The sequence below is a fragment of the Nicotiana sylvestris genome, chromosome 6 (genome assembly GCF_000393655.2).
Source record: "Nicotiana sylvestris chromosome 6, ASM39365v2, whole genome shotgun sequence".
In the NCBI taxonomy this organism is placed as follows: domain Eukaryota; kingdom Viridiplantae; phylum Streptophyta; class Magnoliopsida; order Solanales; family Solanaceae; genus Nicotiana; species Nicotiana sylvestris.
In genome coordinates this window covers 65,638,377-65,653,819 of record NC_091062.1, presented here as the reverse complement: position 1 = coordinate 65,653,819, position 15,443 = coordinate 65,638,377, and the positions used below count along the sequence as shown (strand labels likewise).

Genomic DNA, 15,443 nt, shown 5'->3' with positions numbered 1-15,443 from the left:
CTGGTGTTGTAGTCAATCTTGATTTCAATTCTTGGAAACTCCTTTCACAAGCATCAGACCACTGGAACTTAACTGCTTTCTGCGTCAATTTAGTCAATGGAGAGGCAAGAGTTCCTACACAAATCTTCTGTAGTACCCGGCCAAACCCAAGAAACTGCGAATCTCTGTTGGAGTGGTAGGTCTAGTCCAATTCTTTACCGCTGAAATCTTTTGAGGGTCAACCATAATTCCTTCCCTGGAGACGACATGACCCAAGAACGCGATAGATTCAAGCCAAAATTCACATTTCGAGAATTTTGCATACAGTTGATGTTGCTGAAGAGTTTGCAAAACTGCCCTGAGATGGTCAACATGGTCCTCCCGACTTCGGGAATACACAAGAATATCGTCAATGAACACTATAACAAAGGAGTCTAGAAAAGGCTTGAATACTCGATTCATAAGATCCATGAAAGTTGCCGGGGCATTTGTGAGCCCAAAAGACATCACTAGAAATTCAAAGTGCCTATACCGAGTCCTGAAAGCTGTTTTTAGAATATCCTGCTCCCTTATCTTCAATTGATGATATCCGGATCGCAAGTCAATTTTTGAGAAACACATAGCACCTTGCAATTGATCAAACAAGTCATCTATCCTTGGTAGATGGTATTTGTTTTTGATTGTGACTTTGTTGAGTTGCCGATAGTCAATACACATCCATAGCGACCCATCTTTCTTCCTTACAAACAAGACCAGTGCGCCCCATGGTGACACACTCGGCCGGATGAAACCCTTTTCTAGCAAATCCTTCAATTGTTCCTTTAGCTCTTTCAATTCTGCCGGTGCTATTCTGTAAGGTTGAATTGATATAGGCTGCATACATGGCATCACATCGATCCCAAAATCAATCTCCCTGTCTGGTGGAATCCTAGGGAGCTCATCTGGAAAGACATCCGAAAGTTCATTCACAACTGGTACAAACTCAAGGCTAGGTGCCTCGGCATCGGTATCTGTAACACGGACTAAATGATAGATACATCCCTTCTTGATCATCTTTGTAGCCTTAAGGTAAGAAATAAACCAACCTTTTGGCACTACATTATCTCCCTTCTATTCAACAACGGGCTTATTAGGAAATTCAAGCCTCATAGTTCCAGTCCGACAATCAAGCATGGCAAAACAGGAGTAAAGCCAATCCATTCCCTTTATTACATCAAAATTGACCATCCCCAATTCAATAAGATCAACCATGGTTTCCCTACCACGCACCATAACAACACAACCTCTATAAACTCGAGTAGCCGTAATAGATTCACCAACTGAAGTAGATGTCGAGAATGGCTCATGAAGCTGATCCGGTTCTATCCCAAATTTCATAGCAACATAAGGGGTAACATAGGACAAAGTGGAACTGGGGTAAATAAGTGCATACACATCATGAGAATGAACAGTTAGACTACCTGTAACAATATCTGGAGAAGCCTCTGCAGTTTGGCGACCACTCATAGCATAGAACTGACTGGGTCCTCCTAAACTCTGCGTACCACCCCTGGCTGCACCACGCCCTGTGGGTGCTGGTGTACGTTGAGTTGGTGAGGGGGCTGAAGATGTAGCAGCTGCTGGGCTGGCTGGCTGGGTTGTACCCCTACCCGCTCCCTGGCAGGATACACAACAATGCCTCTGAATATGACCCCTCATCCCACATCCATAGCATATGGGTAACTCCAAGTAGCAAATCCCTGAGTGTATCTTCTTGCACCTGGGGCACGGGGACCTCTACTACTACTGGGACCTCTCTCTTGATCGACCCTGCTGGTGGGATAATTTGTTTCCCTGATCGGGCCTGGAACGACTCTACTGTTGCTGCTAGATGGGCCCTGATAGAGGTGCACTAGCTGAAAACTATGCCACAGATTGAGATGGCCCTGATGACCCTCCCCTAAAAGCTAATCTTCCCCTACTTAGTGACTCTCCTATGTTTCCCATATACCAGGCCTTGCTGTTACCCTCTCTCTCCATTCTGTTCTTCAGTTTTAGGTTCTTTGTGGCCTGAGCGAATGCTACCATTTTCCTATAATTCATGTCAGAATTCAAGGCAGCTGTAGAAGCCTCATTAATAGTCAAAGGATTAAGGCCCTAAACAAACCGGCGCAACCTGGCCTCCATTGTGGGCAACATGTGAATGTCATACTTAGACAGGCGAGCAAACTTCATATGGTACTCCCACACACTTCTGTTACCTTGCTTCAGATTCTCAAACTCTGCTGCACGGGTTGCCCTTGTCTCAGCAGGCAGGAAATGATCTATAAAGGCATCAACAAACTTGCTCCACTTCGCCTGAGGGCTCCCCTCCTCACGGGAATCTTCCCACAACTCAAACCACGAATAGGCCACCCCTTTCAGACGGTAGGCAGCCAACTCTACTCCCTCTGTCTCAGTTGCACGCATAACCCTGAGGATCTTGTGCATCTAATCAATAAAATCCTAAGGGTCTTCTTCTGGATTGGCACCCGTAAACACTAGAGGGTCTAACTGAAGAAATATGTTCACCCTGGAACTGGTGGAATCCCCTTGCTGGCCAGACGAACTGGGTGTAACATTTTACCTCTAGGCCTTAGAGGCCACTAGCTGAGTCAACATTTGAATGGCTCCCCTAAGATCCCCATCATAATTACCAGGACCGGAAGCTGGGCCTGGAAGCGGAACATGAGTATCAATAGAAGGGATAGTGGTGTAGGAACTTGGGTAGTCTGCTCTGGAATAGAAGAACCAGACAGGGTGATAGTAGGGCGACTACCCTCACCCGCAGTATCAAGTAGGGAATCATCAGCCACTCCTGAGGTGGCATTGGTTTCTTGGCCAATTCTGGATTTCTTCTTTGGTGCCATGTACTGAAAGTTGAAAGAATGCACTACTCGATTGGCTAGGTTGCCTAAATTGAGACATGTGCCTCAATCACAATCTCATTCTCCTTTTCCGGAATTCAATATCAGCATAATACCACCATGTGTGCTTTATGGCATCTGATCATGGCCCAATCGACTAGGACGCCTTACCGAGGCGTTGTTCCTTTTTAATTAATCATCTTGTTTCAATATTTATTTTACATATATCAATTCATAGGCACTTAGGGCCACAATTATCACATCATTTCCATTTTCAATGATAACCTTGCAATTTGAGATCATAAGCACGTACAAAAGCAATTCAAGTTGTAAGCATAGGTAAGCTTTCACATAGTTGGCATGACAGTCTCAGTTTTAATCTTGGCTTGTAGCCTAGGCATTTCAACATATGGTTCATACTCTTCGCACATCTCTAAATATCAATAATAGTACATTGCACACATTGAGGCACACTGTTCATGTATATATATATATATATATATATATATATATATATATATATATATATATATATATATATATATATACTAATTCATGTGAAATAACAATCAATACATCAACCAATTCTAGTCTTACCACATTTGCGTAAATACCAACAGAGCTCAATTTCTAATAAGAGGGGTTTTTAGCCATACATACCTCAATAGAGCTTTCCTTAAATTCTTACAAAATTTCAGGACTCTTAGCAACTTCAATTTATTTTATGAAAATTACGAATTGAACCAAGAATTAGAGACATGATTAAGATTCTAGCTCATTTAAGTATATTATCAAGCACTAAGTGTGCATTGAGATTCTAGGACCCTTTCGTGAGAGATTTTCATCACCTTACACCCCAATTGTTATCCTTTTAACTCACAATCTTCCCATACCCCATTATCACTCATGCATGCAAGAAAATTAATTTTTATACCCATGAACCCACTTGCTATTTACTCATTTTAGTGTGAATTTCGAACCCAAAGTTTAGGGCTCAAGTTCTTACCTCTTGTGGTGAAGGCCTAGCAGCTTTTCTTGATAATCTTCAAGGGCTTAGGTAAGGATTGAGTAGGGAATTGTTGAAGATCACCCTCTCTCTCTAGAACTTCCTCTCTCACTCTTTTTGCTGTAGAATATCTTAAAAGGGGTCTAATTGGGTGTTTTTAATGGGATGTTGTCGGGTTTTAAAAGTTAGAAAATAGGAGCCCCAACACGATCTGCGATTGCATATGCGATCGCATAATGAACATACGGCCCGCAAAAGGGACCGTAAAAATGGCCCCCAAAACCTGATCAAACTGCCCGGGGATACGACAAGAAAGCAGGGTCTGCATACCTGTTCTGCGATCGCATAATGCACCACAGAACTGCCCCTCGCAAAAATTCCAAGGAAATTATGCGATGACTATGCAACCCGCATATTGATTATGCGATCGCATAATTGGCCGCATAGTTGACCTCAAATTAACCATCAAACTGTCTGACTCTGCGGCGACTATCCGATCCGCATAGCTATTATGCGATCGCATAATGGACCGCAGAAACACACTTTTCTGGAAAACATTATTTCTTAACTTTTTAATGCACAGATCAATCCAAAGGGTCTGAACCGCAGCTTACAAGCTCGCCGTGAAGAATTTTACAAAATTCTAACACATATTCCTAATTTGGCACTATGAGCTTTCAGGTTTTTGAGTAGAAATTTCACGGGGCCTTACATATCAATCCACCAAACAAGGGGAAACATAACACACGAAATAAGTACAAAGTATCATATTCTAGCATAACGCTGCCATGATGTATGACCAATCCGATACCGCTCCACCTAGAATACATTGAGCCATGATACTCACAATCAATAACCATAAGCATATCAGCATCAAACACATGAAGCACGTGACCGTAACAATAGAGATATGGATATCATAATAAACCAGAAACAGGAAGACCATAACCAAGGCACAATTAACCATTCAACACCCAAAGAGCAATCTCGCTCGAATTTCGCTATAAAGCCCAAACATAACTGCATCAGCATGCAGATAACCAACAGATCACAACCCATTGCGGCATACTTAAGTAACACATGAGACATATCAGAACACGAATGTGATCCACCCTAATCGATAACATACCCCTCCACAATAATTGTGTTGAGTAGATAAATCTGACCCGATTTAGAACACACATCATGATTAGACCTACTAGTAGCCTCAAAATCAATTATGATCCTTCCGAAGTAGGTATATAGCCTCCGAAAAGTCCACAATAACATATCTATAGTACATACCATCAGTTTCCAACCTCTTAACATATGTTCACTATTCACAACCATGAAACAATCTGCCTCGAGAACCCTCTTAGTTTTCAAATCCTTAGAATATTATAATCTCCATATCCGATCACAACTACACTACTCAAATAACTAACACATTTCTCACATACGGTCAGCCCACAAAAAGTACTTCTATAATTATTTTGTGCCATAAAGCAAAATCTGGACACCAGCAGTCGATCAACCAGATGATTACCATAATACGAGTCAGGCAACTTCAAGTCGAAACACAATGCGCCTTCTGGAGTGCGCACCCTTCTTAGGTGGTATCAAATAATGCTCTCTTTCTTCTAAAAATTTGAAATCGTCCATGCTGTCTAGAACTCGTGACCCCCCCTCCCGATGAAAATCATAACACGCAACATGTTCCTTATGCTAGTAGTAGACAACTAGCTGAAGCTGTGGTCGATACTATCAAGAACTTTTCGAGGACAGTCCTCACATCACCAAGTAATCAGAACTGAACTTCCCTAAATAAACCAAGTCACACAAGCCATCAAACCCAAGAGTATTACCACAGAACGATGGTGAAGCATTACCACACCAAAAGACTAGTTACCTTTATTGTTATGCTGACCCAACACCACCAACATAGCCCATTTCTTCTAATCCTCATCGACTTGTCTTCAGGTCAACATTTTCCCATATCAGTACACAATGATTCTAAGTTAAAGCTCGCTGCGGAAGACCGTAACATGAATCACGTAGCCAAAAAACCCATAAACCGTTATATTTCCTCTGGAGCACCCAACAATGATGCAACCGAGATACCTACTCTAAAGAGACCTTCTATGAATCTGAAGATGTTTCTCTAACCTGTTTGATACTGGAATGTAGATTTAGCAATGATACAGATATTCCGGAAGTTCCAGCACCATCCCATGAAAATCTCAAATCTTAGTTATGTACAATTCCGGGGAACCCCTCAACACTACATATATACCTCAGACCCAAGACTGATATGACACTTGCCCATGCAATCTTATCGTCGATACTAGACTTCCCTACTTGGCACAGAGTCATAGGACAACATCTGATGATCCACATTACCAACCTACATAAGCACGTACAATACCAATCAAATACACGAACTAGTTGAATACCACACTTGAACAACTGAAGATATACCAACACATCTGCTTCTTTAGTCTGGACAATACCTCGAGACAATGATCGAGCATCGATGGCCCCCTCATAGCCCATCTGCAACATTACAATCCGTCGAAGCGTAGTTGATACCGAGCATGCAACATTATATACGAATGGATGTAAAGGCATATAAGATATATTCTTCAAGCTGAATGAATGTCACACGATAAGGAATGAAAGCAGTGGTTCCTAATAGTTAAGTAGCCTTTTGAAGATAAGTACATACATCTCTGTACCGATCCACAAGACTCTACTAAACTTGCTTATGACTCGTAGCACCTATGAACCTAGATCTCTCTAATACCAACTTGTCATGACCCCAATTTCCCACCTTAGGATGTCGTGATGACACCTAGTCTCTAAGACTAGGTAAGCCTAACACATGTTGATTTAATAACATAATTGAACTATTTAATCATTTATCATAAACCATTAAATGACATACATAGCCGCAAGCGGCTAATAGCTATACATTTCCCAAAACCGGTAGTACGAAATCATAAGCACTACTAAAACACATTAAAATTTATAAACAAAATATTGTTTTGAATTACAATTTAACAGTAGCATAAAGAAGTAAGACGGTGACTCTGAGGCCTGCGAACGTCAAGCAGGTATACCTTGAGGTTTCCCACCGCGCAGACGCAACACTCAACAACACAATCAGAATACCTGGATCTGCACAAAAATATGCAGAAGTGTAGCATGAGTACACCATAATGGTACCCAAAAAGTATCAAGCCTAACCTTGGTAGAGTAGTGACCAGGCCAGGTCAAGATACCTACTAGACATAAAAACTTGTTCCAGATATACTTAAGCTAACATTGGAAAGAACGTCAATGTAAGACCAACGACGGAAATATTTTTATTTACAACCAACAATGAAGCAATAGAAACATGAATGACCGCAAGTAGTAAACGAGTAATAAAGAAATAACATAATCAGAATACCGATGAGATGTAAATGAACTCAAATAAGAAAAAAAAGATGACAACTCAAATAATTAAATCGCTCCCAATGCATGAACTTACAACAAGAATTACTCTATGGCACCACACCTCATAAACCACAAGTCATGGACCACAATTTCTAAATCTTACACATATAGCACCTCGTGCCCACATTAACAATCACCTTCACACGACAAGCCCACGTGCTACCATGTAATTTGCAACCATGACAAATATTAATTTAGTGAACGGAAGATATATTTAAACGCCATAAAATATTATGACAATCTTGAATAAAGTAAGGTGTCAAATGAAATAATAAGTTTATTTTAGAAATCTAGTAAAATAAAATAATATACAATTTGTACAAAATAAAGTATAAGATGAGTTTAGTTTAGAAATCAATAAAATTAAGTAAAAGTATCAGTTTTAAACAAAGCAAAACATAAGTTAAATTAACGAATTAAATATAGAATTTGTTAAAGAAAAACATGATAACAATTATAAGTAAGGTAAACATCTAACAAGGTGATGAGTATAATTTGAGAACCCAATTATAGTGAAAGTGTGATGATCATTTAGAATAATAAGGCACCGAGTGAGATAACGAGTTCTATATTAATAGGGCACATAGAATAAAGCGTATTAATAATTCTTTTGTTTAAACCATTATGTTACAACCAACTCAACAGAATATGATATAGTGACTCCACGCAACTAAATTCATATTGACAATCAATTGACCAAGTTATAATGAAGGCATAGATTGGCATGTTAAAACAACACAACAAATCACAAAGAATGCATTACTCACACAAGAAACCACAATCGTTCCAACACAAATATAACAACGAATAAGCAAACACAATCAAAATACCGATGAATGATTGAAGGAAGAATAATGACCGTTCAAATCAACAAGCTATTCCAACATGGAATGTACAATGAAAATCACAACCAACGTACCGCCGCGTATTCACATTTCACAATTTCAATCATAATCTTTCCTTATATCATTGTGTGAGCCTTACATTTAGTTCTGAAAATCATTTTTTCTGAAATAGCTACATACATTTTATCCCATCTTATCTCACCACGTGGATTCAAGTAGTTCCCCTACTAGAAACACGCGTATCAAGCCTACCTTATCTCACCTCATGCATATCAACCCCTAGCCTTATACCACCGCATGCGAATCAATATCACAACACAATTACAACTAGCATCACAAGTGCCCATATGCCACTACTTGCCACAAAGTCAACAACATCAATATTTTCGCAATTAATAGCTCATGGCTCAACCATAATGCGTACAAGAATCAATAACAAAATGAATAAGAATACTCAACAAGGAAAGGTATCTCAATAATTAACAACTCCGCCTCAATGTGATAACGACTATTACAACTTCAATACCAATAACTCAACAAGATGATATTCCACGAAATAACAACTTGAATTAAAAGTGATTCAATAATTAAAAAGTAACAAGACATTAAGGAAGGCAATAACTTCAACTAAAGCATATAAGAGTAAAATAACAAGTAAGAGGTAGAACAAGTGTTAACAACATCAAATAGAGCATGTAGGAGTAGATTAACAATGAGAGATACAACATGTTATGACACTTCAATTAAAGGCATGGAAAGAGTCTAGATAATCTAAACCGGTCAAATACCATATATAGCCCGTGTACCCACTCGGCACCTTGCGTATACGACTTTCACATAGCACAAATAGCACAATCAACCCAAATCCTAAGGGGTAGTTTCTTCCATACAAAGTTAGGTAAGATACTTACCTCAACTAGGCCAACTCAACCCTCCAAAATAGCGTTTCCCCTAAAATTCGCCTCCACATGACTCGAATCTAACAAAAATGTCTTAATAACATCAAACAATTCAAGAGAAATCAATTACAATAAATAAAGTTATGATCTTTACATTTTCCCCAAAAAGTCAGCAAAAGTCAACATCAGACCTACCTTGGATTCTGAATCCAGGCTTACCCGAGCAAAGCCCGAACCAATACAGCTCACACGAACAAAGACCGACTCAATCGGAGTCCGATAGCTCAAACAATTCGTCAAAATATCGCTCTTGAGTGTTCATAACCCAAAAGTCCAACCCACACTAGTTGGGTCCCATATCTCCCGAAATTCTCCTCCGAAACTCACCAATTCTAGTATGTTATTCTCCTAATATAGTAGAACAAAACCCCAAAAGGAATCGGGAAATAAACGCCTCTAACTCATTTTTAATTTTTAAAATTTAGGACATAACTCTAGGTCTTGATTTAAAGAATTAAATGGGTTTTTAATTTTTTTTAATCATCCATTAGGCTATGTGCCTAGGGCTAGTTTTTTTATATATATATAATAAAACTACAAAGTAGCATGTTGTCTTACAAGGAGTAAGACCATAAGAGATGACTAATACATTGATCCTACTACCAATCTTGGGCTTGTGGGGCCCAAAATTGGTATTACAATTTGATCTAGAAAATATATAAACACGCTCATAGCATATACAAACTAGCCTATTACAGTAGTAGCCAAATTCTGCAAGCTTGCCATTATAGCCCATCTTCAAGTTGCTAAAATCAGTAACCAAATCATGTCTTTGAATTGGAATCATCCATATGTATAAACTACACTGTCCAGGGTACCATTGTGTCATGTATCCAAACATAACTGGCCAGAATTTTGAAGATCTGGGCTGCGTGTTGTCATCCCATACTGCCCATGATAGGCAGTGGTGTCATTGTGTGGGTTGTGCCCTTGTTAAACTTTCCATGCCATGTGAGTCTTTTTGGAGTAATGTACCAGTGTGGTATATTATAGAGATGTTCCAGAAGCAATGCTACCTATGTATCTTCCAGTTCCATCAAAGCTGCCCCAGTGAATTGCTCCACCAAAGACCAACTGCTTTGTCTTCAAACTTTCTTGGTTTGTTGTTGCTTGATTCCATATGTTCTAGCCACCGATTTCATCCTCAATTGTCTTAACTTCCAGACGTACCCAATACTTGTTCCATCTTTGCTCCATTATTCCTGCAAAATTGTCCAAAGTGCATTGTCTTGAGCCATTGCACTTAGGTGACTTGTGCATCATACGGATAAAGAGGTGCCATATGAATTGAATCCTATTAATTCACCAATCCTTTAGCACCCATAATAGGTTAGAATTACATGGGCAATATATAAATACCGAACCATTAATATTGCCAAACTCATTAGGTAGAATAGGTTTGAGATGACTGGGTTTCTCTTTTCTCCTTACTCTAATGCTTATGCTTACCCATAACTCCCCTCCAATGGAATGAGTACATAGTACTAATACCACCAATTTAAGGTTTATTAGTAGATAAGGCATGAGTATAGTAACATGTCCTGCAAAAAAATAAACAATGTTAGTAGAAAATAGAATCACCATGTTACACCCCACATTTTCGTACGTCATAAGTCAATTAATGTAAGCTCATAATGAAATAATCTTTGAAAAGTTTTCAAAGTTAGTTAATCATGTTAACATGGAGGTTAAAAATATATAAGATCATGAATACCATGTACCAAGAGGGCTTGAAGGCTTAGAAGCTAAACGAATTGAAGAAAATAAGTTTTGTCGAAAGTCGACCAGTTGGAATGTTATAACATGTACTTTTAGGGTGCGACTAGGGTGATTAACATTATAAGGAGATTATGTTATGAGTTATTTTAATCATATGATAGTTGTGTGTTATTTTTTGAAGTCAAGTTAGTTGTGAAACAAAAGTTGGAAAAGGTCATCACTAGTTCCATTCATAAATATGTTGAAACTAAAGTCAAATTCAACTAAGCTTTTCTCCAAATATTCTTGGAATTAGGGGATTATCTACCTACAAAATTTAATATCTATGAGTCTAGTTTCTAACGCATTAAACCGTTTATCGATATGAAGTCGGAGTAGAGAGATATTCGTATTTTTGCGAGACTGCACAGGCTGGTAGGTGACAAGTAGGTGCATCACCTTCTTGCCAAAAGGAGAGGCCTCAATTAAGTCGGCCATGAGGAGAAATTAAAGGGATAATTAACTAATTTATTTCACTCATATTTTAGACCATTAAAACCAGAGTTAACCCCTGCAACTCCTCCCCAAAAATCCCATACAAACCCTAGGTTATTTCAGATGTTACGATGTGATTCTAGTGCCAAAACCCCTAGACAACTTGCTAGTTTCTCTTTCTCCTTCATGTAGCTACGTTGGGGGACTGATTTTTGATGGAGAAGGACTAGTTTTCGTGGTTATACTCAGTCTAAGGTAAGTTTATGCTTCTCCTTCTATTATCTATGCTTGTACGAGTTGTAACTCGACCGTAAAGACTAGACTTAGCGAGTTTCGAATGAGTGGTATATTGTTTGTTGTTGCATCCTTGTTGTCTGGTTGAGAACTTATTTTTAAGTTAAATTGATGACTGTTTTATAGGATAAGAGGCTTAATTATGTACTGTTGATTGTGTTTCTCAATTTGAAAGAAAAGACAAGTCGAAACATGTTTTAGTAAACCGAAAAATTAGTTTTGAGTTGTTGAACTTGTGGGACTGTTTTGTGGGCTCTTTTGTGTTGATGTTGGGTTGTCTATTTTGCTATTGTTTTTATGGAGTTTGGTAGGAGAAAGAGTATGGAGAAACACCACATAATGGCAGGGTGGTTGGTTGGTCATTCGTCGTCATATATTTTAGGTTGTTGGACACTACTTTGGTTGTCGTTTTATGTATGAAGTGATTAGGGTGTGTGGGATGTTTTGGGATATATTGTGATGGTGATAAGGTTGGAACATGATGCATACATGTTGTTATTTTTGTGTTCTTGCTGTTGTTGGTATATGGTATTGGAGGAGGGCCTTGTTATAGGGGAGATGCTGCCAAAATTTACGTAAAAAATCTACTAGTTTAATTGCGGATTTAGCCTTTACTCAGCATTGATTTTGAATCTCCTTATGCTGTGGTAGATTAAATTGAGTTGTTTGAAGAATTTCTTGGATGGCATTAAGGACTCAACGGAATTAAGGTATGCTAAGACTAAACCTTTCTTTCATTTTTGCATGATCCAGTAACTAAATGTGTTTGATAACGAGACATAAAGAGAAGTTCATATTCCTGAATTTATGTTCATTTTCCTAGTCTCATAAGTTACAACATTCTTCCTTATCGGGACTTCATATTCAGTTAAGTTTTGTCTATTGTCAGCCCAGAGAGCAGAGAGTCTATATATATACAGTATTACAGTATTTTCACTACCATCAAGCTATAATCGATGGGCAGGCCCCTATTGGCAACTTCTGATAAGATGGTGAGTTATATATCAAGCCTACTGTGGTCGAGCGCCTATGAGATACCCCAGAATGGCCGAGATACAGAGCCTAGTATGGACAAGCGCCTACGATCAAGCCTACTACGGCAGAGCAGATACACATACCGAGCCTTATAAGGCCGGACAACTATTTTACTTACTATATTGAGAGATTTGAGTCAGTACCAGCAGTTAAGTATATCTTCGGATTATCTTTGACTCCCAATTACTTTCAGTTATTATATTATCAGTTCAGTTTCAGCTTTTAGTTATTCTGTTGCCTTACATACTCAGTACATTATTTTGTATTGACGTCCTTTTTGTCGGGGACGTTGCATTTCATGCATGCAGGTCCTGGTAGACAGCTGGATAGACCTTCCCAGTAGACAGAGCCAAACATCAGCTTGGTTGGTGAGCTCCACTTCCCCGGAGTTACCAGGTCTAGACCTTGGAGTCCTATATATATATATATATATATATATATATATATATATAGGTTCGATGGGTAGGTCGAGCCCCTGTCCCGACCATGATACAATTCATTTATCCCTAGAGGCTTGTAGACGAGTCCTGTATATTTTTATACCAGTACTGTGGCTTTACTATCCCTATGTAGATGTTTAGTTTGATATTGTTAGTTTTAGACGTTATTTCAGATGATTCAAGATATGGCCTCATCGGCCTAAGTTGAGGGTTACCCCTCCAGAGTTCAGAGTTATAGAGTGGTATACTCGGGCTGAGTATAGCACCGGGTGCCGGCCATGCCTCTCCAAGTTTGGGGCATGACAAACTTGGTATTAGAGCAATTCTATCCTAGGGAGTCTATAAGCCGTGTTTAGTAGAGCCTTGTTTATAGATGTGTTGTGCACCACATTATATAAGCAGGAAGCTACAAGGCATTTAGGAGTATGTTACCCTTCTTTCAAATCCACATCGTACTATAGAGCTGAGTCATAAGAGTTCATGCCAAGACTTATGTTTGCTAATTATAGAGATGCTTGCAATTTGAAAAGTTCCAGCTAGCTAGAGGGCTAATACAGCATAAGGTAAGGGCATTAGTAGAGACAAAATTCTTCACGACATGGCCTTGTTTGAGGCCCTATCAGATCGTGCATACCAGATGTGCAAATTTCCAGCTTAAGACCTTAATATGGGAATATCAAATACACCCCGTGAATAGCAGGCCATGGGAGTATCATAAGGTAAAAGCTTAAGTTTCAACATGTAATTAAAGCAATGTGAAGGAGGGTACGAGGTACCCTGTTAGTAAAGATTATCAATATTTACAATTCAGGCAAAGAAATACAAGTACTCTAAGTTTATTTTCAACAGTAATAGAGGTATGTAAAATTGGCCACACCCATCTCTGTTATGCCTAATGGAAGCTAACAGATATAGTTTAAGAGAATTATCATATATCAGGATCCAGCTTGGGTTAGAGTAACCCAGAATGGTGGATTGATCCAAGGGAGCTAAAAAAGTGAAATAATGTTTTGCTGAGATTTTCAGAATAAGGTAATAAACAAAGATATTAGCAGGGGAATAAGAAGAGAGTAAATGAAACATTACGACTAAGATGTGATAAAAGGGTGGTAACGATAAATCATAATATGACAGGATGACATAGTCTATAGTCAAGTAAAGGAAAAAACAAGAGGTGGTAGTCCTTGAGACTATAAAAGAGTATAAGCCATAAAGTTATATCTTCATTTCTAGAAAATGAGTTGGCGACTCCAACGTAATTACCAAAAGGCTAAGTTAGATCCCCCAGCATAATAGATATCAACATAAGTTAGTAAACAAGAAAAAAAATTGAACCTAATTTTGGGATCAAAGGATTCGATAATAGTAGGTATCGTAAGAATTTTAGAAATTGTGTTTCGGAAATGATAGAATGGACAACGGAAGTATAACCTTTAAAGTTCATTCAAGAAGTCGCTTCCCTAAAGCAAGCAATGTGAGCAGGGTTATGCTTAAGGGACTAAGTGTGCCAATTACACTAGGTTTCACCCTCGCGCATAAGAAATTCAGTTATCCCTTATATAGAAGGGTTATTGCAAGGCGAGTAAGAGTCAATGAAGATGTACAAAGACACCAGAGATGAAGAGGTAACTATGGACTAGTAAAGGGAGAATACGGTAAAATGACAAAAGGGGTGAGATTGCATTTATTCAGATCCTACATATATGTTATGACTCCAAAATATTATACAAGCACGATGGTGGGGAGATGCAGTAAGGGTTCCCTCCCAGGATGTTATTTATAAATAAGTGCGAATGAACACTCAATACATAAGGAGCTAGTGCGAGAGGCAAGTTAAGACAAAGAAAACAACCCAAGAGAGATTGCGCGGAATATAGATATGAGAATGGACTAATGAGCAGCTAGTAGTTGATTCAGGAAGAGCCTAGTTATGTCTAGACAAGAGGATACAGATAAATTCAGTAGATCATGCAAGATAAACCTAGTGAAACCCAGTATAGGGAATTCAATCTCGCATATAAGACATCGTAATCCTTGAGAAATATTCAGATAGGAGTTAAGGTAGTTATAGTTGCCATAAAAGTTACATAAATAAAAGAGAGTGCCACAAGGGAGACCAAAAACAAATTGAATACAGGAGTAACCCTACGAGAACAAGGGCACGGAAGTATGTAACTAAGGATATTTATAGGCGAGTAAGAACATCATAAATTCCGTGGGGTATGCAGTGTAATAAGCTCGTAGCTTTACAAGAGTCAGAGGGTCTTCCCTAAGTGCTAAAATGAAAGACTAACTGAGGAAATAAGGAAGTAGGCTTCAAACTAAGCATA

The 15,443-nt window shown here is 38.8% G+C and overlaps 1 protein-coding gene across 1 annotated transcript; it reads right to left on the bottom strand.

The window, feature by feature from the left end:
- Window positions 1-1,089: 1,089 nt before the first annotated feature.
- Window positions 1,090-1,677, bottom strand: LOC138870718 (uncharacterized). The gene has a single exon (XM_070148550.1). It carries the CDS (start codon window positions 1,675-1,677, stop codon window positions 1,090-1,092), a length of 588 nt encoding a protein of 195 aa, XP_070004651.1.
- Window positions 1,678-15,443: the final 13,766 nt, after the last annotated feature.